This window comes from Pongo abelii, chromosome 6 (genome assembly GCF_028885655.2).
Source record: "Pongo abelii isolate AG06213 chromosome 6, NHGRI_mPonAbe1-v2.0_pri, whole genome shotgun sequence".
Lineage (NCBI taxonomy): Eukaryota > Metazoa > Chordata > Mammalia > Primates > Hominidae > Pongo > Pongo abelii.
The window spans coordinates 13,575,043-13,599,571 of NC_071991.2; the positions used below are offsets into that span (position 1 = coordinate 13,575,043).

The 24,529-nt window shown below is 53.2% G+C and overlaps 1 protein-coding gene across 1 annotated transcript in view; it reads left to right on the forward strand.

Annotated features, from left to right (window-relative positions):
- Positions 1–24,529, forward strand: part of CASTOR2 (cytosolic arginine sensor for mTORC1 subunit 2) — a 67,716-nt gene that overhangs the window by 36,336 nt on the left and 6,851 nt on the right. Inside the window, exons 2-8 of the mRNA XM_024249430.3 lie at positions 7,954–8,024; positions 17,291–17,484; positions 17,683–17,815; positions 18,670–18,793; positions 19,953–20,063; positions 21,774–21,856; positions 24,386–24,480. Of these exons, the coding sequence (XP_024105198.1) occupies positions 7,954–8,024; positions 17,291–17,484; positions 17,683–17,815; positions 18,670–18,793; positions 19,953–20,063; positions 21,774–21,856; positions 24,386–24,480 (811 nt within the window). The remainder of the gene's footprint in view (positions 1–7,953; positions 8,025–17,290; positions 17,485–17,682; positions 17,816–18,669; positions 18,794–19,952; positions 20,064–21,773; positions 21,857–24,385; positions 24,481–24,529) is intronic.

Here is a 24,529-nt window from a genome sequence, read left to right on the forward strand (position 1 = left end):
GCAACATAGCAAGACCCCGTCTCCACAAATATTTAAAAATTAGCCAGCCATGGTGATGTGCATCTATAGTCCCAGCTACTCAGGAGGCTGAGGTGGGAGGATTGCTTGAGCCCAGGAGTTGGAGGCTGCAGCGAACTATGATCATGCCAGTGCACTCCAGCCTGGGTGACAGAGCAAGACCCTGTCTCTAAAGGAATGAATGAAGGAATGCTACTATTAGCCACATCAGAAAAACATCAGCAGGGAGGCAGCCAGAAGTTGGCTGGCAGGGGCAGGGGTGGGCGGTCTCTGGAAGCAGGTGAGGCCCTGATCCCTTCATTCCCTCACTTGGATAGGCTGCAGGAGATGTGGCCAAACTTCCCTCATTCCAGACAGGACGTGCCACACTTTGCAAGAAACACCCCTGTCCTTCCAGGCTGGTGCTGTAATCCCAAGTGGGCTGAGAAAGGACCTGCTTTAAGTAAGGCCCGAGAATGTTTTGTAAACAGGCGCCCATAACATCCAAGACGCCTGTCTTGGGGCCTGTTTGCAGAGCCTGTCTGGTTTGGGTGGGTGGCTCACTTGAGCAGTGAAGGCTCTGGGCTTGTTTCAAAACCCTGCTGGCCAGGCTCTTTTTTGTTTGTTTGTTTTTGAGATGGAGTCTCGCTCTGTCACCCAGTCTGGAGTGCAGTGGCACGATCTCGGCTCACTGCAGTCTCCACCTCCCCAGTTCAAGCAATTCTGCGTCAGCCTCCCGAATAGCTGGGACTACAGGTGCGCGCCACCACGCCTGGCTAATTTTTTGTATTTTTAGTAGAGGTAGAGATGGGGTTTCACCATGTTGGCCAGGCTGGTCTTGAACTCCTGACCTCAGGTGAGCCACCTCCCTCTGCCTCCCAAAGTGCTGGGATTACAGGCATGAGCCACTGCACCCGGCAGGCCAGGCTGTTAATTCCAAAGGTCCTGGCTTGTTCCCAGGCAAGCTAGCAGGTGACCTTGGCAGAGTCTGGCTGACACAGGGCATGGTGACCCTGCAGGAATCAAGCCTGCATCTTTTATTTTATTTTTTAAGACAGGATCTCACTGTGTCACCCAGGCTGGAGTGCAGTGGTGCAATCACGGCTCACTGCAACCTCTGCCTCCCGGGCCCAAGTGATCCTCCCACCTCCACCTCCTGAGTAGCTGAGACTACAGGGGCACACCACCATGCTCAGGTAATTTTTAAATTTTTTTGTAGAGATGGAGTCTTGCCATGTTGCCCAGGCTGGTCTCAAACTCCTGGGCTCAAGTGATCCCTCTGCCTTGGCCTTCAGAAGTGCTGAGATTACAGATGTGAGCCACCACGCCTGGCCTCCCACCTGGAGTTTCTTAACAGCACTTAGCACCCACACTGGGTACTTTCTGGCATTTGCTCCTCTTTCCAGCTCTTTGTAGACAGAGTACAGGGAGGCCACAAACCCCGGGGGCCCGGCATCTGGGGTGTGGACCTGGCCATGACTCATTAGAAAAGGCAGAGAAAGAATTAGAACTGGAGACCTTAGCCTCTCCAAGAGGAGGGTTAAGTCAAGGTGATACCACATGAGGGCGGGCAGGGTTTGTTCTCATTGAGGCTTCTCTGATTTTGAAGGCAAGTGTGTGGCCACAGTCCATCCTTTTGCTCAGCAATCCTTGAGTGTTGATTCCATGCCCAGCCAGTGTCAGATACAAGGTGTGTGTACAGAGGACCCTCTGTCCTTGCTTCTGAGAGCTGTGGTCTACTGAGGGAAGTAGACCCTTAAAGTATGATTTGTAATAGATTGTGGGAAGCACTCGGCACTGTCATGCGCAGTTGCGTGGGTTGTGCACTGCACAACTCTAAGGGCATACTTCACATAGACTGTGAGATGAACTGTGTCTTAGGGCTGTGATGCACCACCAGCCCAGCTGTCCACAGTGGCCTGAAAGTCATCTCATAGACATAGTGTGGGACTGTAGGCTGTCAAAGGAGGACAACCTCTATGATGGGAGATGAGGGAAAAGAGGTGGCTGGTGTTGATCAGGCAGGGTTTTATTTTATTCTATTTTTTGAATTTTTAGTAGAGACAGGATTTCATCATGTTGGCCAGACTGGTCTTGAACTCCCAACCTCAAGAGATCCATTCACCTCCACCTCCCGAAGTTCTGGGATTACAGGTATGAGCCACCATGCCTGGCCAGGAAAGGTTTTACCCCAGAGGAGATGTTTGAATTGGGTCTTAAAGGATGAGCATGAAATCTTCAGCCAACAAAGTTGGGAGGCTATGCCGGGTAGTTGAAAGAACATTCAGGCGGGGCGAGGTCGGTCATGCCTGTAATCCCAGCACTTTGGGAGGCTGAGGCGGGTGGGTCTTCTGAGGTCAGGAGTTTGAGACCAGCCTGGTCAACATGGTGAAACCCCCTCTCTACTAAAAACTCCAAAAAGTTAGCTGGATGTGGTGGCGGGCACCTGTAATCCCAGCTACCTGGGAGGCTGACGCAGGAGAATCGCTTGAACCCCAGAGGCAGAGGTTGCAGTGAGCCAAGATGGCACCACTGCACTCCAGCCTGGGCAACAAGAGCGAAACTTCATCTCAAAAAAAAAAAAAGAAAGAACATTCGTCACTGTTGGAGGCATGAGACTGTGGAGGCAGTGGCGTTGAGGCCAGGAGTGGAAGAGGGAGACAAGACAGGAGGGTAGTCCAGCCTTGAGTTTGCTTTGTGGGGAGTGGTGGAGAGGCGAAAACGGATCTCAGAGTGACCTTCGAGTAAAGAAGACGTGGGGCCGTGTGGAGTGGCTCACACCCATAATCCCAGCACTTTGGGAGGTGGAGATGGGAGGATCGCTTGAGGCCAGGAGTTCAAGACCCACCTGGGCAACATAGCAAGATCCCATCTCTATAAAAATTTTAAAAATTAGCTGGGTGTGGTGGCGTGCACCTGTAATCCCAGGTACTTGGGAGGCTAAGGATGGCCCGCAAGGGGGTGCTGTGCTTGGACTGGGGAATGGCCAACTGCCCAGCAATAGGGGGATGACTTCCAGAAGCAAGGATAGGAGGGTTAAGCTTGATAAGACAAGAAACGCAGCAGATGTAATCCAAAGGCAAAGGGGGACCTGTAGCTTGAATTAAGAAGTGGTGTGGGCCGGGCGCAGTGACTCACGCCTGTAATCCCAGCACTTTGGGAGGCCAAGGAAGAAGGATCACTTGAGCTCAGGAGTGCAAGACCAGTCGGGGCAACGTAGTGAGACCCTGTCTCTACAAAAAAATAAAAATTAGCCGGCCGGGTGTGGGTAGTGCATGCCTGTAGTCCAAGCTAGTTGGGAGGCTGAGCTAGGAGGACTGCTTGAGCCCAGGAGGTCAAGGCCGCAGTGAGCCAAGATCACGCCACTGCATTCCAGCCTGGGCAACCGAGCAAGAGCCTGTCTCAAAAAAGAAAAGAAAAAAAAATAGGCTGGGCACGGTGGCTCATGCCTATAATCCCAGCACTTTGGGAGGCCGAGCTGGGGGGATCACGAGGTCAGGAGTTCGTGACCATCCCGGCTAACACAATGAAACCCCGTCTCTACTAAAAATACAAAAAATTAGCCAGGCGTGGTGGCGGGCGCCTGTGGTCTCAGCTACTCAGGAGGCTGAGGCAGGAGAATGGTGGGAACTTAGGAGGCGGAGCTTGCAGTGAGCCGAGATGGTGCCACTGCACTCCAGCCTGGAGGACAGAGCGAGACTCCGTCTCAAAAACAAAACAAAACAAACAAACAAAAACAACAGGGAGGTCAAGGAGAGGGAGGGGTCTGGGGGCTGACTCCTGAGGGTAGTGACCAGAGCGACGGCAGCAGGTGCCTCCGGCTGATCTGCCCTCCCTGAAGCCCACCCGTGCCAAGGTGCACATTCTGAGATGTCCCATAGCTGGCAGAGCCACAGATTCGCTCAGCCCCTGGGGACAGGTCACTTCAACAACATATTTATACTCCATTTACACACAGGCCGCTGTTGCCTTCTGCTGGTGTTTATGCCCTCCGGAATAATTTGTGTGGTCTATTTCTGGAATGTCCCTCAGAGCCGAGGGCACCGGGAGCAAGGGCCGTGTCTGTTTGCCTCCCCAGGGCTCTCGGGCAGCTGGGCAGCCCCACCCCACCCAGGGAGTACCAGCTCATGGCAGTCTGGTGACTGTGGGAGTCCAGGGCTCTTTCTGAGTTCATGGGGGTCCCTAGGAAGGGTCCAGGCCTGACCAGTGATTGCCACTTACTGTGGTGATAATTTGCTGTTGTCCTCAAAGCAATTATAGATTTCACGTATCCAGGCAATACTTGCAAATTGGATATGGGACAGGCAGGGACAGAGACGTAATTTGAAAACCGAAGAGCCGGAGGGAAATTGATGAGCGTGGGTGGTTTGTTCCAGCAGAATGCCTTACACCCCTCCCAGGGGGAGAGAGGCCACCTCATGGATGACCCTAGCACAGGCTTTTTTTTTTTTTTTTTTTTTTCCCTGAGACGGAGTGGCTCTGTTGCCTAGGCTGGAGTGCAGTGGCACGATCTCAGCTCACAGCAACCTCCCAGGTTCAAGTAATTCTCCTGCCTCAGCCTCCCAAGTGGCTGGGATTACAGACGCCCACCACCACGCCAGGCTAATTTTTATATTTTTAGTAGAAATGGGGTTTTGCCATGTTGGCCAGGCTGGTCTCAAACTCCTGACCTCGAGTGATCCTCCCACCTCAGCCTCCCAAAGTGCTGGGATTACAGGCATGAGCCATTGCAGCAGGCCAAGCATTTTCTTTACATTCAAGTTTATCAAGGTATGACTTAACATACAGCATAATTCACAAATTCACCCCTTTTTAGCAGACAGTTCTTTGGGTTTTGACACATTTATATGATCTTGTGAGGTTTTTTTGTTTTTTTTGAGATAGAGTCTGAATGTAATCACCCAGGCTGGAGTGTAGTGGCGTGATCTTGGCTCACTGCAACCTCCGCCTCCCGGGTTCAAGCGAGTCTTCTGCCTCTGCCTCCCCAGTAGTTGGAATTACAGGTGTCCACCGCCACGCCTGGCTAATTTTTGCATTTTTTTTGTAGAGACAGGGTTTCACCATGTTGGCCAGGCTGGTCTCGAACTCCTGACCTCAGGTGATCCGACCACCTCTGCCTCTCAAAGTGCTGGGATTACAGGCGTGAGCCACCATGCCCAGCCTAAATTTATGTGAATTTATATGATCTTGTAACCACCGCCACACTCGAGGCCCATCCCCCCAGAATTTCCCAGTGCCCCTCTCTAGTCAGTGTCTACCCGTCGTCCCCTGATAACTGCTAATCATTTGTCCCTATAGTTTGGCCTCTTCCAGAATGTCATATGAATAGAAACATACAGTATAGAATCTTTTGAGCTTGGCTGCTTTAACTTAGCAAAATGCACTTTAGATCTGCCCGTGTTAATGCATGAATCAATAGTTTATTCCTTTTAATTGCTGACCCGTATTTCCTCATGTGGACGTGCCTTAGTTTATCCTCTCTCCAGTTGAAGGAAGGACATTTGGGTTGTTTCCAATTTAGAGCAAATACAAACAGGCAATATGTATTTGCATCTAAGTCTTTGTGCGGGCACCTGTTTTCACTTCTCTTGGATGAATACCCAGGAGCAGGATAGCTGAGGCTGGGTGGTCAATGTGTGCTGAACTTTATAAGAAATTGCCAGCTGGGTGCAGTGGCTCACGCCTGTAATCCCACCACTTTGGAAAGCCAAAGAGGGAGGATCGTTTGAGAACAAGAGTTAAAGACCAGCCTAGACAACATAGCAAGACCTCATCTCTACAAAAACAACTTCAAAAACTAGCTGGACAGTCTGGGCACAGTGGCTCATGCCTATAATCCCAGCACTTTGGGATGCTGAGGCGGGTGGATCACCTGAAGTCAGGAGTTCGAGACCAGCCTGGCCAACATGGAGACACCTTGTCTTCACTAAAAATACAAAAATTAGCCAGATGTGGTGGCGGGTGCCTGTAAGCCCAGCTACTGGGGAGGCTGAGGCAGGAGAATCACTTGAACCTGGGAGGTGGAGGTTGCAGTGAGCTGAGATCATGCCACTGCACTCTAGCCTGGGTGACAGAGTGAGAGACTCTGTCTCAAAAAATTTAGCTGGACATGGTATTATGTGCCTGTAGTTCCAGCTACTCAGGAGACTGAGGCAGGGGGATTGCTTGAGCCCAGGCATTCAAGGCTTCCATGAGCTGTGATTGCATCACTGCACTCCAGACTGGGTGACAGAGCAAGACCCTGTCTCTAAAAAGAAGAAACTGCCAAATGAATGTTTGAAGGGCTGGACCATTTTGTACTCCCACCAGCAGCATAAGAGAGTTCCAGTGGCTTCATATCCTTGTGAAAATTTTCAGGAATAAGTTTTAAAAAGGAGCTGGAGAGGTTCTGTAGATGAGGGGGCTGCAGGGCAGCTGGCAGGAGAGAAGGCCAGGGAGGAGGGCGACCCATGGATACACCAGCTATCCCTGTCCCCTGCAACACTGTCCACTCAGAGATCCCTTTTCCATTTGCATCTTTGAGAGAGTGATACTTGCCGTTTGCCTGGTGATATGGTTTGGCTGTGTCCCCACCCAAATCTCACCTTGAATTGTAATAATCCCCACGTGTCAAGGGTGGGGGCAGGTGGAGATAATTGAATCATGGGAGTGGGCTCCCTCATACTGTTCTCTGGCAGTGAATAAGTCTCACGAGATCTGATGGTTTTATAAAGGGCAGTTCCCCTGCACATGCTCTCTTGCCTGTTGCCATGTAAGACGTGCCTTGGCTCCTCCTTTGCCTTCCGTCATGATTGTGAGCACCCTCCCCACTCCGCCCCGCCAACCACCAACCAGCCATGTGGAACTATGTGTCCATTAGACCTTTTCCCTTTATAAATTACCCAGTCTTGGGTATGTGTTTATTAGCAGCATGAGAACAGACAAATACACCTGGGTTACTCGTGGGCTTCTTTCTATCCCAGCTCCCCTCAATGGGTGGGGGTGCAGAGCCAGTTCCCGGCTTTGTGCTGGAGAGCGGGAACACCAGATAAGTGGCCAGGGGTCAGTTTCCTGCAAGCCTCTGCCTGTGCACGCTTGAACTTGCCATCTCTGCCTGCAGTACTCTCTAGGGTGCTGTGGGGGTGTGGTTCTGGCTAAATGGGGAACAGGGACACGGGCATTGAGGGGGTGATGACCCCCATCACCCAAGGACCAAAAGCCTTGAAGCCCACCCCGAGGGCCGCCTGGACACAGACCTGGGCACCAAAACCATGCCCAGGACCGAGGCCAGCAGGGTCACGGTTCTGGTCCCTGTTTTTGGGGAATAGGTGGTCTCGTTTTGGGGGTAGATGAGCAACATACCTCCCAGGCTGAGCGGTGCTATCAGAGGTGATGTGAGGTGGGGCAGAGATCTATGTCCCAAAAATGTCACGGATGGCCACATTCCTCTCTCTTTAGGGATGGAAAGTAAACCGAGGGCTGGGCTGTCAGTCAGCTGGTGGGAATTAGGCATTTTTATGACTTGGAGCTCCAGAGTTGCTGAGGAGGAGGGCCAAGACAATGGGAGGGGAGATGGGAACAGACACCTAGAGGTTACAGTGACAGGGCCATGGAAAAGACGGCTCCTCTGCCTGACCCACACTGGAGCCACCCTTCGGCCACTTCTTCCCTCCGAGAAAACTTGGGATCTCGGGCCCTCAGGCCTGGACACAATCATAGGGGCTGACTGGCTCAGAGGTCCCCAAAGATTGCGGGGGTACAGTGGGGACAATCAGCATCTCTGTGCCTCTCCTGAGTCAGAACTGAGTAGGGGGACATGAAGGGACAGACAAACAACTTACCCGCAGTCACCCAGCAGCCTGGGGCCGGAGCTCTGGGTAAACTGAGTCATCATCTCCGGGGCACGGGTGGGCAGCTGCCCCAGGGGACCTGCCTGGACTAATGAGATATTCTGTGTCTGTCTGTCCATCCATCCAGGTGCAAGTTCTTCAGTCTGACTGAGACGCCAGAAGATTACACTATCATTGTCGATGAGGAAGGATTCCTAGGTAAGTGCTTCTCTCCCTAGGGGCTCGGCTGGACCATGCCCTGAAGTCAGGGCTGGCTGCCCACCTCCTTATTTCTGTCCCCCACCCACTTCCTTATTTCTGCCCCCACCTACCTCCTTATTTCTGCCCTCATCTGCTGGTCAGCTAGAAAAACAGCAGAGTGTATTTCCTTATCTCCCTGGGTTCTGGAGGGTCCCCTGCCCTCCTGCTCTTGAGATTGCCCTAGGAAAGACTCCTGAGTAGTAAGTAGGTACGGCGCTACCCAGCTGAGAATTAGATCAACCCAGAAGAAAAGGAACATGTTTCACTGAAACCTGCAAAGTGCTTTAGAACATCTTCAGTCAGGCGCAGTGGCTCACGCCTTTAGTCTCAACACTTTGGGAGGCTAAGGTGGGAGGATCACTGGAACCCAGGAGTTCGAGACCAGCCTGGGCATAGTGAGACCCCGTCTCTACTAAAAAATTACTTTAAATTAACTGGACATGATGGCATGTTCCTGTGGTCCCAGCTACTTGAGAGACCGAGGCAGGAGGATCGTTTGAGCCCAGGAGTTGGAGGCTGCAGTGAGCTGTTGTGGAACCACTGCTTTCCAGGCTGGAAGACAGAGCAAGACTCTATCTCTTAAAAATAAAAAAAAGAGAAGTGTCTAGCTGGCAAGGGCACAGTTTAGGAGGACTTCCCAGAACTCAAGCAACACTTGAAGTGAACCCAGCTAAGAGTAAAGAGCCAGGCATGGTGGTGTATGCCTCTACTCCCAGCTACTTGGGAGGCTGAGGTGGGAGGATTGCTTAAACCCAGAAGTTTGAGACTGCAGTGTGCTATGATCATGTCTGTGAATAGCCACTGCACTCCAGCCTGGGCAACATAATGAGACCCTATTTTTTGTTTTTTGTTTTTTTTTTTTGAGATGGAGTCTCACTCTGTCATCCAGGCTGGAGGGCAATGGCATGATCTCGGCTCACTGCAACCTCCGCCTCCCAGGTTCAAGACATTCTCCTGCCTCAGCCTCTCAAGTAGCTGGGATTACAGGTGCCCGCCACCACGCCCGGCTAATTTTTGTATTGTTTAGTAGAGATGGGGATTCACCCTGTTGGCCAGGCTGGTCTTGAACTCCTGACCTCAGGTGATCCACCCACCTCGGCCTCCCAAAGTGCTGGGATTACAGGCGTGAGCCACCTTGCCTGGCCTGAGAACTTTTTTTTTTTTTTTGAGACGGAGTCTCGCTCTGTCGCCCAGGCTGGAGTGCAGTGGCATGATCTCAGCACTGCAAGCTCTGCCTCCCGGGTTCACACCATTCTCCTGCCTCAGTCTCCTGAGTAGCTGGGACTACAGGCATCCGCCACCACGCCCAGCTAATTTTTTGTATTTTTGGTAGAGACAGGGTTTCACTGTGTTAGCCAGGATGGTCTCAATCTGACCTCGTGATCCACCTGCCTCAGCCTCCCAAAGTGCTGGGATTACAGGCGTGAGCCACCATGCCCAGCCCTGAGAACCTATTTCTAAAAAAAAAAAAAAAATTAAGTGCCCCTCCCGCCCCCCACCAGGTGGAAAACATAATGGAGGGGCACTTTCCAGGCAGATAGAACCCCATGTGTGTACAGCCACAGCTTCTAGTACTGGGGACACACTTGGCATCCCCAGGGAACTAGAGTGTGGGAAGAGAGACAGGAGGACAGGGCTTGCCTGGAGGAGGAGGGATCTTTCCTGATCCCTCCATGTGGCTGCACACACATGGGCTTCTCTGCCTGGAAAACACCCCTCCCTTTATGGTTTCCACCCGGCATGCGGGCACTTAAATTTTTTTTTTTTTTTTTTTTTTTTTGTTAGAAACAGGTTCTTGCTGTGTTGCCCAGGCTGCAGTACAGTGGCTAATCACAGGTGTGATCATAGTGCATAGCAGCCTCAGACTCCTGGGCTCAAACAGTCCTCCCACCTCAGCCTCCCGAGTAGCTGAGAGTAGAGGCGTGTACTGCCGTGCCTGGCTCTAGACTTTTTCTGAACTTCCCTCCTATACTTTATTTGGGTTAGAAGCAGCATGGAGAGACTTCTGCAGCATGGCTCTTTCTGGGGGCTCAAAAGAGGAAGTTCCTGGTAAGCTCATGTGGTCATGGAGGACTTCCTAGAGGAGGTGATATTTTTGCTGGCCTTTTGGGGAAGGAAGAAAACATGTCAGAGGAGAGCTGAATGAGAAAGTACAGGAGCAGAAGCAAGGGCCAGGTCCAGCCTCTAAAAAAGGGGAAGACAGAGGTAGGCAGGGAAAGTTTGGATCTTATTCTTTAGGCACTGGAGAGCCATTGAAGGTTGTTGGACTGGGTTAGGGCTGAGTTGGGGTAGAGTCCCCTGGAGTGTGTGTATGTAGGAGAGGGAACGGGGAGTGAAGTAGGAAATTCCCGGGGGTGAGTAAGCTCGGTTCAAATAGAGGTCCCTGGGCCCAGGCTGAGACCCTCAGCTGGCCCAGGGAAGGAATTGCCCGCAATCCCTCAACCCTGCCATTCCCCAGAGACATCCATAATGGCCTTGTGACTTTTGAAACTGCCTTGCCCTGCCCCTCCCTGAGCCTTTCCCAGCTGCAGGCGCAGCACTGGGGAAGCAGATTTCAATTAGCCCAGCAAGGCCGGAGGCTAGCCAGCCAGCCTTACCTCTGTGACTTCAGGGTAAGGCCTTCCCTTCCAGGGTGTGTTTCCTGGTCAGCAAACCAGGCTGCTTGGAAATCCATTATTGCTCAAGAAAAAAAAAATTGAGTGGATTTGTTTTCTCTCTCACTTTTTTTTTTGAGACGGAGTCTCACTCTGTCACCCAGGCTGGAATGCAATGGCATGATCTTGGCTCATTGCAATCTCCACCTCCCAGGTTCAAGTGATTCTCCTGCCTCAGCCTCCTGAGTAGCTGGGATTATCACCCGCCACCATGCCCAACTAAATTTTTGTATTTTTAGTAGAGATGGGGTTTGGTTTCACCATGTTGGCCAGGCTGGTCTCAAACTCCTGAACTCAAGTGATCCGACTGCCTCGACCTCCCAAAGTACTGCCAAAATATTAGCATTTTGGCCAGGCACAGTAGTTCACATCTATAATCCCAGCACTTGTGAGGCTGAGGCAGGCAGATCACCTGAGGTCAGGAGTTCGAGACAAGCCTCGTCAACATGGTGAAACCCCATCTCTACTAAAAATACAAAAATTACCGGGGCATGGTGACACATGCCTGTAGCTCCAGCTACTCAGGAGGCTGAGGAAGGAGAATCGCTTGAACCCACGATGCAGGGGCTGCAATGAGCCAGGATCATGCCACTGCACTCCAGCCTAGGCGATGGAGCAAGACTCCATCTCAAAAAAAAAAAAAAAAAAAAAAAAAAAAAGGAGTTCGAGGCCGAGCGCGGTTCCTCACACCTGTAATCCCAGCACTTTGGGAGGCCAAGGTGGGTGGATCATGAGGTCAGGAGATTGAGACCATCCTGGCTAACATGGTGAAACCCTGTCTCTACTAAAAATACAAAAAAAATTAGCCAGGCATGGTGGCACGCGCCTCTGGTCCCAGCTACTCGGGAGGCTGAGGCAGGAGAATGTCATGAACCCGGGAGGCGGAGCTTGCAGTGAGCTGAGATCGCGCCACTGCACTCCAGCCTGGGCGACAGAGCTAAACTTTGTCTCAAAAAAAAAAAAAAAAAAAAAAAGGAGTTCGAGACCAGCCTGACCAACATGGAGGAACCCCGTCTCTACTAAAAATACAAAATTAGCTGGGCGTGGTGGCGCGTGCCTGTAATCCCAGCTACTCGGGAGGCCGAGGCAGGAGAATCGCTTGAACCCGGGAGGTGGAGGTTGCAGTGAGCCGAGATCGCGCCATTGCACTCCAGCCTGGGGGACAGAGTGAGACTCTGTCTCAAAAAAAAAAGAGTAAAGACCCATTTTACAAGCGAGAAAGCAAGCAGACATTAACTTGCCCAGAGTTAGTGAGGGACAACCAAGCCAGGACGGAAAGTAGGAAATGCTCTCAAGGCGTCTCTAGCCTAAATAAGGAGAAAGTGCTGCCGGAAAGTAATGTGAGAAGACGGTATACCACCATGTGTGGCCTAGGACAGTCTGAGAAGACTCTCAGGGGGCTGTGGCAGGATTTGGGATGGGCCTAGGGGCTGCAGTATGAGGCTAGGAGGACAACTGTACCCCTCATCTCCTTGGACGTTCTGCATCAGAAGGATAATTTAGTTTTTGTTGCTTGCTTTTCTCGACGCAGTCTCACTTTGTCCCCCAGGCTGGAGTGCAGTGGTACAATCTCGGCTCACTGCAGCCTCCACCTCCCGGGTTCAAGCGATTCTCCTGCCTCAGCCTCCTGAGTCGCTGGGATTACAGGCTTGCACCACCACACCCGGCTAATTTTTTTTTGTATTTTTAGTAGAGACAGGGTTTCACCATGTTGGCAAGGCTGGTCTTGAACTCCTGACCTCAGATGATCCTCTTGCCTCGACCTCCCAAAGTGCTGGGATTACAGGCGTGAACTACTGCACCTGGCCCACTGGCTAGTTTTTGGGATTTTTTGTTTTTTGTTTTTTTATTTTGTTTTGAGATGGAGTCTCGCTCTGTTGTCCAGACTGGAGTGTACTGGCACGATCTCAGCTCACTGCAACCTCCACCTCCTGGGTTCAAGCGATTCTCCTGCTTCAAGCCTCCTGAGTAGCTGAGACTACAGGCATGCACCGCTATGCCCAGCTAATTTTTGTATTTTTAGTAGAGACAGGGTTTCACCATGTTGGCCAGGCTGGTCTCGAACTCCTGACCTCAAGTGATCCACCCGCCTCAACCTTCCAAAGTTCCAAAGTGCTGGGATTATAGGCGCGAATCACCACGCACAGCCCACTGGCTAGTTTTTGTGTTTTTTGTAGAGGAGTCTCACTGTGTTGCCTATGCTGGTCTGGAACTCCTGGCCTCAAGCAATCCCTCACCTTGGCCTCCCAAAGTGTTGGGATTACAGGCGTGACCCCAGGAAGAAGGATGCTGGCTCTGGCATGGGGAATGAAGGCCGGTGCCTGTCACCCCATTCTGCAAACCTCCAGCGCTGCAAACATTGCTTTCCACCAAAGGGCCTCTTCTGCCACTCTTAACATGAGCCAGGGTGCGTGTTCACTGGCAGCTTTGATATTTAGAAGCTAGCAGCTGGCCAAGGTTCAGTGGATGCTGGGTCTTTCCTGGGATGGCAGGGGATGGCTTGTAAATGACATTAACCAGCAGAGTTCCTTGTTCAATGTGAACGTTGTTAAGAGATTTTGGTCTGAGCACAGGGGATCATGCCTGTAATCTAGCCCTTTGGGAGGCTGAGGCAGGTAGATCGCTTGAGCTCAGGAGTTCAAGATCAGCCTGGGCAACATGGCAAAGCCCCGTCTCTACAAACAATACAAAAATTAATCTGGTGTGGTGGCGCATGGCTGTGGTCCCAGCTACTTGGTGGGCTGCGGTGGGAGAATCACTTGAGCCTGGGTGGTTGAGGCTGCAGTGAGCCATGATTGTACCACTGCACTCCAGCCTGGGTGATAGAGCAACACCCTGTCTCAAAAAAAGAAAAAAAGAAGGTCTTGGCTCAAATGGATGCAGCATGTCTGTGTGGCAGACAGAGGGGTTGTACATGTGTATATTCTGATTTTTTACGTGTGTGTGTGTCTGTGTGTGTGACTGAGTCTCACTCTGTCACCCCGGTTGGAGTGCAGTGACACAATCTCGGCTCACTGCAACCTCCGCCTCCCGGTTCAAGTGATTCTCATGCCTCAGCCTCCTGAGTAGCTGGGACAGGTGCCCACCACCATGCCTGGCTGATTTTTATATTTTTAGTACAGACAAGGTTTCACCCATGTTGGCCAGGCTGGTCTTGAATTCGTGATCTCAAGTGATCTGCCTGCCTTGACCTCCCAAAGTACTGGGATTACAGGCATGAGCCACTGTACCCAGCCTCTTTTAAGCATTTAATGAGCACTGTGTGCAGTGCTAGGTGTCCTGACAGATTCAGAATAATGTTAGAAGCCTCTGGGTAATGGGTGGAAGCTTAGACTTGGAGTTAGAGGGTCCCAGTGCTCATTTAGGCTCCACATCACCAGCCCTCAACCCATCACAGTCCCCTTGTCTGTGAACTGGGGACAGCGGTACATCATTGTGATCCATGCCATGCGTGGCAAGGCATGGTCAGCAGGCAGTGACCGATCAAAAGGTGGAGAGGTGGCCGGGCAAGGTGGCTGACACCTGTAATCCCAGCACTTTGGGAGGCTGAGGCGGGCAGATCACTTGAGGTCAGGAGTTCGAGACCAGCCTGCCCAACATGGTGAAACCCCTTCTCTACTAAAAATACAAAAAAAAAAAAAAAAAAAAAAAAATGAGCCAGGCATGGTGGTGCGCACCTGTAGTTCCAGCTACTCAGGAGGCTGAGACACGAGAATCGCTTGAACCCGGGAGGCAGAGGTTGCAGTGAGCCGAGATCGCACCACTGCACTCCAGCCTGGGCGACAGAGTAAGACACTCTCGCTCAAAAAAAAAAAGCAGCAACAGCTCTGGGTTCTTCCCACGGCTGAGGCCGTGAGCAGGGTGGGTAGACCAATCCATCAGACAGGCTGCCTGCTTCTGGCCAGCTGCTGATTGACCTGAAATCCTCCAGCCAGCAGCAGCCGCCTGTTCCCCCGCACCCATGTTTCCAGCTGGTCTCAGGCCTGGGCTTCTCCCCAAGACCACTCTGGGAATCGTCCAAACCTGCCAAGAGACTCCTAGTGGCAGAGTCTTGGTTATGTCAGCACCCCCTCAAGGTGCACATATGCACCCCAGCACTTCACCGCCTCGGAGGCTATATCAGCAGCCGCTTCCGCTGGGGAGGACAGAGCCAGGATTGGCCCCTCAGAGCCCGAAGCCTGCGCCTTTGATAACAGACAGGCCTCCCACTGCTCAAGATTGGGGCCGCCCTTTCCCATTTCTGTGCAGCCGCCTGCCTCTCTAGCCACCCACTGGCTGACCACTGGTCCTTCTCAGCCAGCGGGACCAATGGGCTCCCTGGGCTGTGGTCACCATGGTGACCGGAGCTGGGCAGGTAGGGACAGGCATGGGCCTCACTCAATTTCCCTCCTGTCAGGCCATCTTGCCTGCCAGCAGAGCCCAGCCCGTCTTTCCCCAGGAATCTTCATCACAGCTGCCTTAGCTCACCCATCTCTGAGCCCCTCTCTCCCTTTTTATCGATTTATTTTTTGAGACAGGGTCTGGCTGTGTCACCTAGGCTGGAGTGCAGTGGTGCAGTCATAGCTCACTGCAGCCTTGAAATCCCAGACTCAAGCTATCCTCCCACTTCAGCCTCCCAAGTGTCTGGGACCACAGGCATGTACCACCACGCCTGGCTCATTTATTTATTTTTTTTATTTTTTTAGAGATGGGGTTTCACTACATTCTCCAGGCTGGTCTCAAATTCCTGGCCTCAAGCGATCCTCCCACCTTGGCCCCCCAAAGCAGTGGGATTACAGGCGTGAGCCACTGCCTCCAGCCTCAGCACCTCTCTTTTTAGCCCCCTATTTTCTTAGGGACTTGGTACTTTTCATTTGGTGCCCAAGATAGAGCCTGGGTTCTTGAGCCAGACCCGCACTGGAATCCCGGCTCTGTTATTTCCTAAGTGATCTTCGGCAAATCACTGAGCCTTCCAGGTCCAGGGTTTCTGGACCGTTGAGTGTACAGTGAGCAAAATAACCCTGCCTTGGCCAGGCGCAGTGGCTCACGCCTGTAATCCCAGCACTTTGGGAGGCCAAGGCGGGTGGATCACTTGAGGCCAGGAGTTTGAGACCAGCCGGGCCAACGTGGCGAAACTCCGTCTTTACTAAAAATACAAAAATTAGCCGGGCCAACGTGGCGAAACTCCGTCTTTACTAAAAATACAAAAATTAGCCGGGCCTGGTGGTGGGTGCCTCTAATCCCAGCTACTCGGGAGGCTGAGGCAGGAGAATTGCTTGAACCAGGAGGCAGAGGTTGCAGTGAGCCAAGATCATGCCAATGCACTCCAGCCTGGGTGAGAGTGAGGCTCCTTCTCAAAAAAAAAAAAAAAATCCTGCCTCCTTGTGGGATGCAGTGTCAGAGTTCACCTCCCTGTGCCGGGCCCCCTTCCCACTCGGGGCCTGGAACTGGGTGGGTTTAGGCAGGTGCCCGGTGATGCATGAAGAGCCCCGAATGCAGCCTGGGCTCGAGTCTGCGGCTGTGTGTGGACACACGTAGTGTGTGCCTGTGTCCCACGTTCAGGGCTACTCAGGGACTCTGTCTGCAGGGCAGGGTGAAAGGGATGGCTCCGACGTTTGGATTCTGGGTTTTCATGAGCTAGGTAAGGAGGCTTAGCAGTTGCTGCTGCTCTGGCCTCCCCACCCTGCCAAAGTCAGTGCCAGCCCCCGGGACTTCCAGGCTCTCAGGAGGGACATGGGTGACAGTCACTGCCCCCCATGATGCAGCATCTTCAGGGGCCCTCCTGGAGTTGCCTGTTCTTCCAGAGAAGCCCAATGTGCAGGGCTGGCTGAAGGGGGAAGAGAAACCCCAAAGCCCCACCCAGCCTTTTGCTGGCCTCCCCTCCACCCAGAGCCTCCCTGGGAGGTCTCCAGGAACCCAGTTTGAAAGCCAGTTACACGTGAGACAATGGGCATGATGACAGCATCAGACCCACAAAAGGGTTGTAAGAACTAAAGATAAGGGCATTACCCACTACTGATGCCATCGTTTTACGGCTGAGGGAACAGGCTCGGCGCAGATCAACCACTTGCCCACGTGGCTGCCTGGGATGTCCTGTGTCATCTGAGGGCCTTCCCTGCCCAGTCCTCCCAGAAAGCAGCCTTTGATTCAAATCCCATCCTGTTGAAGGCCGGGCGCGGTGGCTCACGCCTGTAATCCTAGCGCTTTGGGAGGCCAAGGCAGGAGGATCCCTTGAGATCAGGAGTTCGAGACCAGCCAGGCCAACATGGGAAAATACCATCTCTACTAAAAATACAAAAATTAGCTGGGTGTGATGGTGCATACCTGTAATCTCCGCTACTCAAGAATCACTTGAACCCAGGAGGTGGAGGTTGCAGTGAGCCGAGATCGCGCCACTCCAGGCACTCCAGCCTGGCGACAGAGCAAGACTGTCTCAAAAAAAAACAAAAAATCCTGTTGGAAAGTGAGGCAAGGCACAGGGTGGAGCTGGCCCCAGAGCCTCACTCTCCACCTCTCTGGCCTGCCTTGCCCTGCCCTTGGGACAGCTGGAACCTCAGCAGTCACAGGGCTGCCTTCTGTGTCTCCCTCCAGAGCTGCCCTCCTCGGAGCACCTGAGTGTGGCGGATGCCACCTGGCTGGCCCTGAACGTGGTGTCCGGCGGTGGCAGCTTCTCCAGCTCCCAGCCCATCGGCGTGACCAAGATCGCCAAGTCAGTCATCGCCCCACTGGCCGACCAGAACATATCTGTGTTCATGCTGTCCACGTATCAGACAGACTTCATCCTGGTGAGCTGACCGTCACAGACACGCCTTGCACACTCACGCCTGCCTCTGACACACTCACTCCCATCTCCCACCCCTTGCAGCCTTGCCCTTCCACGCTATTCCAGGGTGGGGGCAGAGTCTCAGGGTGAGAGGTCGGTACCCCAGACCCACATCCCCCAGGGCCACCAGGCACACACGGCCTCAACTTCTTGCCCCTAGGTGCGCGAGCGGGACCTGCCCTTTGTCACCCACACGTTGTCATCAGAGTTCACCATCCTGCGGGTCGTCAATGGCGAGACCGTGGCAGCCGAGAACCTCGGCATCACCAACGGCTTCGTGAAGCCCAAGCTGGGTGAGCTGGGGGCGGGGGTTTGTGCAGGGGAAACCTCACGAAGTTACCAGGCCCAGCCGCAGACCAGCCTTGCTCTCAGCACGGTCTTCTGCCCACTGAGTATGAATGGAGTGCCAGGCAGAACGGGATGCAAAGGGCCCGGCACGGTGGCTCATGCTTGTAATCCCAGCACTTTGGGAGGCCGAGGCAGGCAATTCACCTGAGGTCAGGAGTTTGAGACCAGCCTGACCAACATGGAGAAACCCTGTCTCTACTAAAAATACAAAATTAGCTGGGTGTGGTGGTGCATACTTGTAATTCCAGCTACTGAGGAGGCCGAGGCAGGAGAATCACTTGAACCCAGGAGGCAGAGGTTGCAGTGAGCCGAGATCATGCCATTGCAGTCCAACCTGGGCAACAAGAACAAAACTCCATCTCCAAAAAAAAAAAAAAAGAATGTAATGGAAAGGTCCTAGGCAGGCCCTGCTGCCATGTCTAGCAAGGGTGGTGGATGTGCATGCAGGCAGCAATGGCCAGAGGCCACTCCTGCTGCAGTCCAGGTGTCAGGGTGGGTTTCCCAGGCAGGGACTGTGGTGCTGAAGCCTGGAACACAGGTAGGAATGGAGCCAGGTGGTGCCGGTTGGGAAGGGCATCCCAGGCAGCCAGCCCAGCATGTGCAAAGGCCCAGGGGCCTGAGGGTGAGATGGAGAATCAGGACGGTGGTAATTGGTGGTAGAGGCTGGAGAAGCAGCGGTGAATGAGTCTCTCGGGGCCTGTGGCTGAGCCCTCCCCAGCCCTCTTCCCAGGCCCTGCACTCACCAGAGCTGCTGCTTTCAGTCCCAGCCTCAGTGCCTGACATCTTTGTGCTCTTACAGTCCAGAGGCCGGTCATCCACCCACTGTCCAGCCCGAGTAACAGGTTCTGTGTCACCAGCCTGGACCCTGACACGCTGCCTGCTGTTGCCACACTCCTCATGGATGTCATGTTCTACTCCAATGGGTAGGGCTGCCTTGGGCGTGAGGGCTCGCAGGGTGGGCCAGAGGGAGGCACGGCTCCACCTAGGAGTCTTAGTCTGATGGGGGAGGCTTTGCCAGGAGCTCATCTGAGGGAAGAGACATAGACCTTCCTTGGAGCTAGTCTGAGCAGGGAGACATGGACCCACCCCGGAGCTAATCTGAGTGGGAAGGCAAGGACCCGTTCCAGAGCTAGTCTGAGGGGGGAGACAAAGACCCATCCCAGAGCTAGTCTGAAAGGGGAGACAAAGACCCACCCCGGAACTAGTCTGAGGTGGGAGACTTGGACCTGCCCCGGAGCTAGTCTGAGGTGGGAGACACAGACCTGCCCCGGAGCTAGTCTGATGGGGGAGACACGGACCCGCCCCAGAGCTAGTCTGAGTGGGGAGACAGAGACCTGCCCTGGAGCTAGTCTGAGGTGGGAGACATGGACCTGCCCTGGAGCTGGTCTGAAGCAGGAGATACAGACCAGCCCCAAAGCTAGTCTGAGGTGGGAGACAGGGACCTGCCCTGGAGCTAGTCTGAGGTGAGAGACACAGACCCGCCCTGGAACTAGTCTGGGGTGGGAGACACGGACCCGCCCTGGAACTAGGCTGAGGGGGAGACACAGCTCTACCTAAAAGCCCCAGTCTGAGGGGTGAGACATCCTACCCTGGAAACCCCAAAATTTGGTGAAGCCCCAAAGACACATTGGGAGCTGTAACAAACTCCCCACTCCCCACTGAGCTCCAAGGACAGGCACAGTCTGTTGAGGAGCTGAGAACTCAGATTTTTTTCATTTGGTGAACAACAGACATTGTGTCACTTCCTCAGTGGATTTTGTAAAGTTTAGGCCAACACGAGGTGGGGCGGGGCAGGGTCCAGCATGCTGACAGTCACCACAGCCTGTGCCCTGAGATGCGGGCAGGGGCCGGTGTAGCCTGCGTGGGAGGCCGGCCGGGCCTCCAGCACTGCAAAGTGTAGCACCTGCCTCTGTGAATGTGGTGAAATCATCCCCATGGCATAGCGAGCAGGATGAGAAGGACACTGGCCCAGGGTCACCCAGGTGGCATCAAAGCCTGGGCAGGGCCCAGCTTCCCTGGGCTGGTGTGAATGGGGCAGGGGCCACAGGGGCCCCATCCTTACCAGCTGCCTCCGGTCCCCAGAGTGAAGGACCCCATGGCCACTGGGGATGACTGCGGCCACATCCGCTTCTTCTCCTTCTCCCTCATCGAGGGCTACATCTCCCTGGTGATGGATGTGCAGACGCAGCAGAGGTGAGCCAGGGTCCTGGGGTGGACATTCAACCCAGGGTGGACCCCGGGGTCTGGGGGGACTATGTGATGGTACATCACCCACTTTGTCTTTTTTGTTTTTTTTTTTTTTTTTTGAGACGGGGTCTCGTTCTGTCGCCCAGGCTGGGGTGCAGTGGTGCGATCTCGGCTCACCGCAACCTCCACGTCTCAAGTTCAAGCAATTCTCCTGCCTCAGCTGGGACTACAGGCATGTGCCACCATGCCCAGCCAATTTTTGTATTTTTAGTAAAGACAGGGTTTTGCTATGTTGGCCAGGCTGGTCTCGAGCTCCTGACCTCAGGCAATCCGCCCACCTCAGGCGTGATTTTTTTTCTCGCCCTGTTGCCCAGACTGGAGTACAGTGGCACGATCTCGGCTCACTGCAAGCTCTGCCTCCTGGCTTCACGCCATTCTCCTGCCTCAGCCTCCCGAGTAGCTGGGACTACAGGCGCCGCTACCACGCCTGGCTAATTTTTTGTATTTTTAGTATAGACCGGGTTTCACCATGTTAGCCAAGATGGTCTGGATCTCCTGACCTTGTGATCTGCCCGCCCCAGCCTCCCAAAGTGCTGGGATTACTGGCGTGAGCCACCGCAACCAGCGTGATTATTTTTATTTTTATTTTTGTTGAGACAGGATCTCGCTCTGTCACCCATGCTGGAGTGCAGTGGTGCAGTCTTGGCTCACTGCCACCTCTGCCTCCCAGGTTCAAGTGATCCACGTGTCTCAGCCTCCTGAATAGCTGGGAGTACAGGTGCCTGCCACCACACCTGGCTAATTTTTGTATTTTTATTTTTATTTTTTATTTATATATTTATTTACTTTTTGAGACATGGTCTCACTCTGTCGCCCATGCTGGAGTGCAGTGGCGTGATCTCAGCTCACTGCAACCTCTGCCTCCCAGGTTCAGGTGATTCTCCTGCCTCAGCCTCGCAAGTAGCTGGGACTACAGGTGCACACCACCATACCCTGTTTATTTTTGTATTTTTTGTAGAGACAGGGTTCTGCCATGTTGGCCAGGCTGGTCGTGAACTCCTGACCTCAAGTGATTCATCCACTTCAGCCTCCCAAAGTGCTGGGATTACCGGCATGAGCCACTGCGCCTGGCCAGTTTTTGTATTTTTAGTAGAGATGGGGCTTCACCATGCCGACCAGGCTGGTCTCGAACTCCTGACTGCAAGCGATCTGCCAGCCTTGGCCTCCCAAAGTGCTGGGATTAACGGGCATGAGCCACCACACCCGGCCACTTTGTCTCTAATAAACCCTCACCATAGCCCTTCATCATAAGTGAGCTGGTCCCCCAGCTCAGAGAGGTGCAAGGGTTGCCCGAGGTCCACTGTGGGGTGGTGGCAAAGTGGGGATTTGAACCACAGCCCCGGTGCTATTTCTCCCTCAGCTTCTGCTCTGGACCTGGGAAGAGGTGTCCAGACCAGCCTTAGCAAGGGTTTGGGGAGGGGCTTGTTCCAAAGCCCAGCCTGACATCACCCTCCCCATCCACCTCCCCCCAAGACGAGGAGGCTGCGAGGTGAATGGGTCCAGGGTGTCCAGAAGGGATTGTTTTTGGGGGGCCCTGAGCTCTGCCCAACCCTGCCTGGCCAGCCCCACGCCTCGCTCTGGCTGGTGCACCAGCACGCCAAGGAGGGAGCGCAATTCACATCAGCCTCGGGGATTCTTCTCTCGTTCCTTTTGAAGGTTTCCTAGTAACTTGCTGTTCACAAGCGCATCCGGAGAGCTCTGGAAGATGGTCCGGATTGGAGGACAGCCCCTGGGGTTTGGTGAGTCCTGGGGGGATTGCACGGGGGATTGAGGGAGCCGGCATTGCTGAGCCCACTCACATAACGTTGTCCGCGGTGACTCAGCCCCTGCTGGGGGGCACAGATGGGGAGACTGAGGCTTGGGGAGCCTTAAGTTTCTGTTGCTCCCCAGTGTGTGGCAGGTGTACACAGGCCTCTTGGGGACGTGGGGAGCAGGCTTCAATCAGAGTGCTTTTATTTTGCCCCCTCTTGAAATTTAATATGTTGCTTATTATTAGAAAATTAAGCAGCTGGGCGCGGTGGCTCATGCTTGTAATCCCAGTACTTTGGGAGGCTGAGGTGGAAAGATCCATTGAGCCCAGGAGTTCTATACCAGCCTGGGAAACATAGCGAGGCCCTGTCTCTACCAAAATTTTTAAAATTAGCTGGGCATGGTGGCTGGCGCCTGTAATCCCAGCTACTCAGGAGGCTGAGGCAGGAGGATTACCTGAGCCTAAGAGTGCAAGGCTACAGTGAGCCATGATCATGTCATTGTACTCCAACCTGGGCGACAGAGCAAATCTTTGCCTCTAAAAATAAAAAAAGAGGCTGGGTGAGTTGGCTCGTGCCTGTAATCCCAGCTCTTTGGGAGGCCGAGCAGGTGGATCACCTGAGGTCAGGAGTACAAGACCAGCCTGGCCAACATGACGAAACCCCATGTCTACTAACAATATAAAAAAATTGGCCAGGCACGGTGGCGTGTGCCTGTAATCCCAGCTACTCAGGAGGCTGAGACAGGAGAATCGCTTGAACCCGGGAGGCAGAGGTTGCAGTGAGCCGAGATCGCTCCATTGCTCTCCAGCCTGGGCAACAGAGCAAGACTCTGTCTCAAAAAATAATAATAAATTTAATTTAAAAATGAATAAATTGGGGCTGTGATAAAAATTAAAGAGAAAAAAAAATCACTCTTTAGTTCCACAGCTCAAAGATAATAACTGTTGGCAATTTTTTAACGTGTTTTCTTCACGTAAATACATGTAATTGTCAGATATCTCCCAGAGAGTCTGACACCCAACACTTTACCCCTAAATGCCTCGCCTTTTCCATCCTGAGAAGAAGCACCGGGCGAGGTGGCTCACGCCTGTAATCCCAGCACTTCGGGAGGCCGAGGCGGGAGGATCACAAGATCAGGAGATCGAGACCATCCTGGCTAACACAGCGAAACCCTGTCTCTACTAAAAATACAAAAAATTAGCCGGACGTGGTGGCGGGCGCCTGTAGTCCCAGCTACTTGGGAGGCTGAGGCAGGAGAATGGCGTGAACCCGGGAGGCGGAGCTTGCAGTGAGCCGAGATCGCGCCACTGCACTCCAGCCTGGGTGACAGAGCGAGACTCCATCTCAAAAAAAGAAAAAAAAAAAAAGAAGAAGAAACACTTTCTCCTGTATAACCACAACGACAGGATTCCACAGGAGAAAATTTTCAGTCATTCCCTAAGACTCAGTCTTTCCTCTGTTTCCACAGTTGTCCAGACAATGTCTTTGGTGGATAGCATTTTTTTTTTCTTTTTTTTTTTTTTTTTTTTTTTTGAGACAGGATCTTGCTCTGTCGCCCAGGCTGAAGTGCAATGGCACAGTCTTGGCTCACTGCAGTCTTCGCCTCCCAGGTTCAAGTGATTCTCCTGCTTCAGTCTCCCAAGTAGCTGGGACTATAGGCACGTGCCACCATGCCCGGCTAATTTTTGTATTTTTAGTAGAGATGGGGTTTCACCATGTTGGCCAGGCTGGTCTCAAACTCCTGACCTCAAGTGATCTGCCCGCCTTGGCCTCCCAAAGTGCTAGGATTACAGGTGTGAGCCACCACACCCAGCCAAGGTGCCACACTTTTAAACAGCCAGATCTCGTGAGGACTTACTGTCACAAGAACAGTACCAAGAGGATGATGCTAAACCATTCATGAGGAATCCACCCCCATAATCCAGTCATCTTGCACCAGGCCCCACCTCCAATACTTCAGATTACTGTTGGAGGATTTGGGCAGGAACACAAAGCCAAACTATTTCACTGGCCAGCGACCAGAGAAGGCTCCTGGTTGGGGGACATCTGGGTTAAGCCTTCAAGAGGGATGGCGAGTGGGAGGCTGGGTGCAGTGGCTCACGCCTGTGATTCTAGCACTTTGGGATGTGGAGGTGGGTGGATCATTTGAGTACAGGAGTTCGAGACCAGTCTGGCCAACATGGTGAAACCCCGTCTCTACTAAAAATACAAAAAAAAATTAGCCAGGCATGGTGGTACACGCCTATAATCCCAGCTATTTGGGAGGCTGAGGCACGAGGATTGCTTGAACTCAGGAGGCGGAGGTTGCAGTGAAGTGAGCTCACACCAGTGTACTCCAGCCTGGGCGATGGAGCGAGACTCTGTCTCAAAAAAAATAAAAGGGATAGCAGATGGGAATTCTCTAGGAGGATGGTGGGTGCAGGGTAGGCACTGGCCACAGAGGGTAGAGGCTGAAGAGCCACACAGGCAAGGGTAGCCAGGTTCCGCAGAGGCTAAGGACGGTCTCTCCTGTTCTAGATGAGTGTGGCATCGTGGCCCAGATCTCGGAGCCCTTGGCCGCTGCGGACATCCCAGCCTACTACATCAGTACTTTCAAGTTTGATCATGCACTTGTGAGTGTCCAGCCCCAGACCCCTCCAGGGCAGGGCCGGGGTGGGGAAG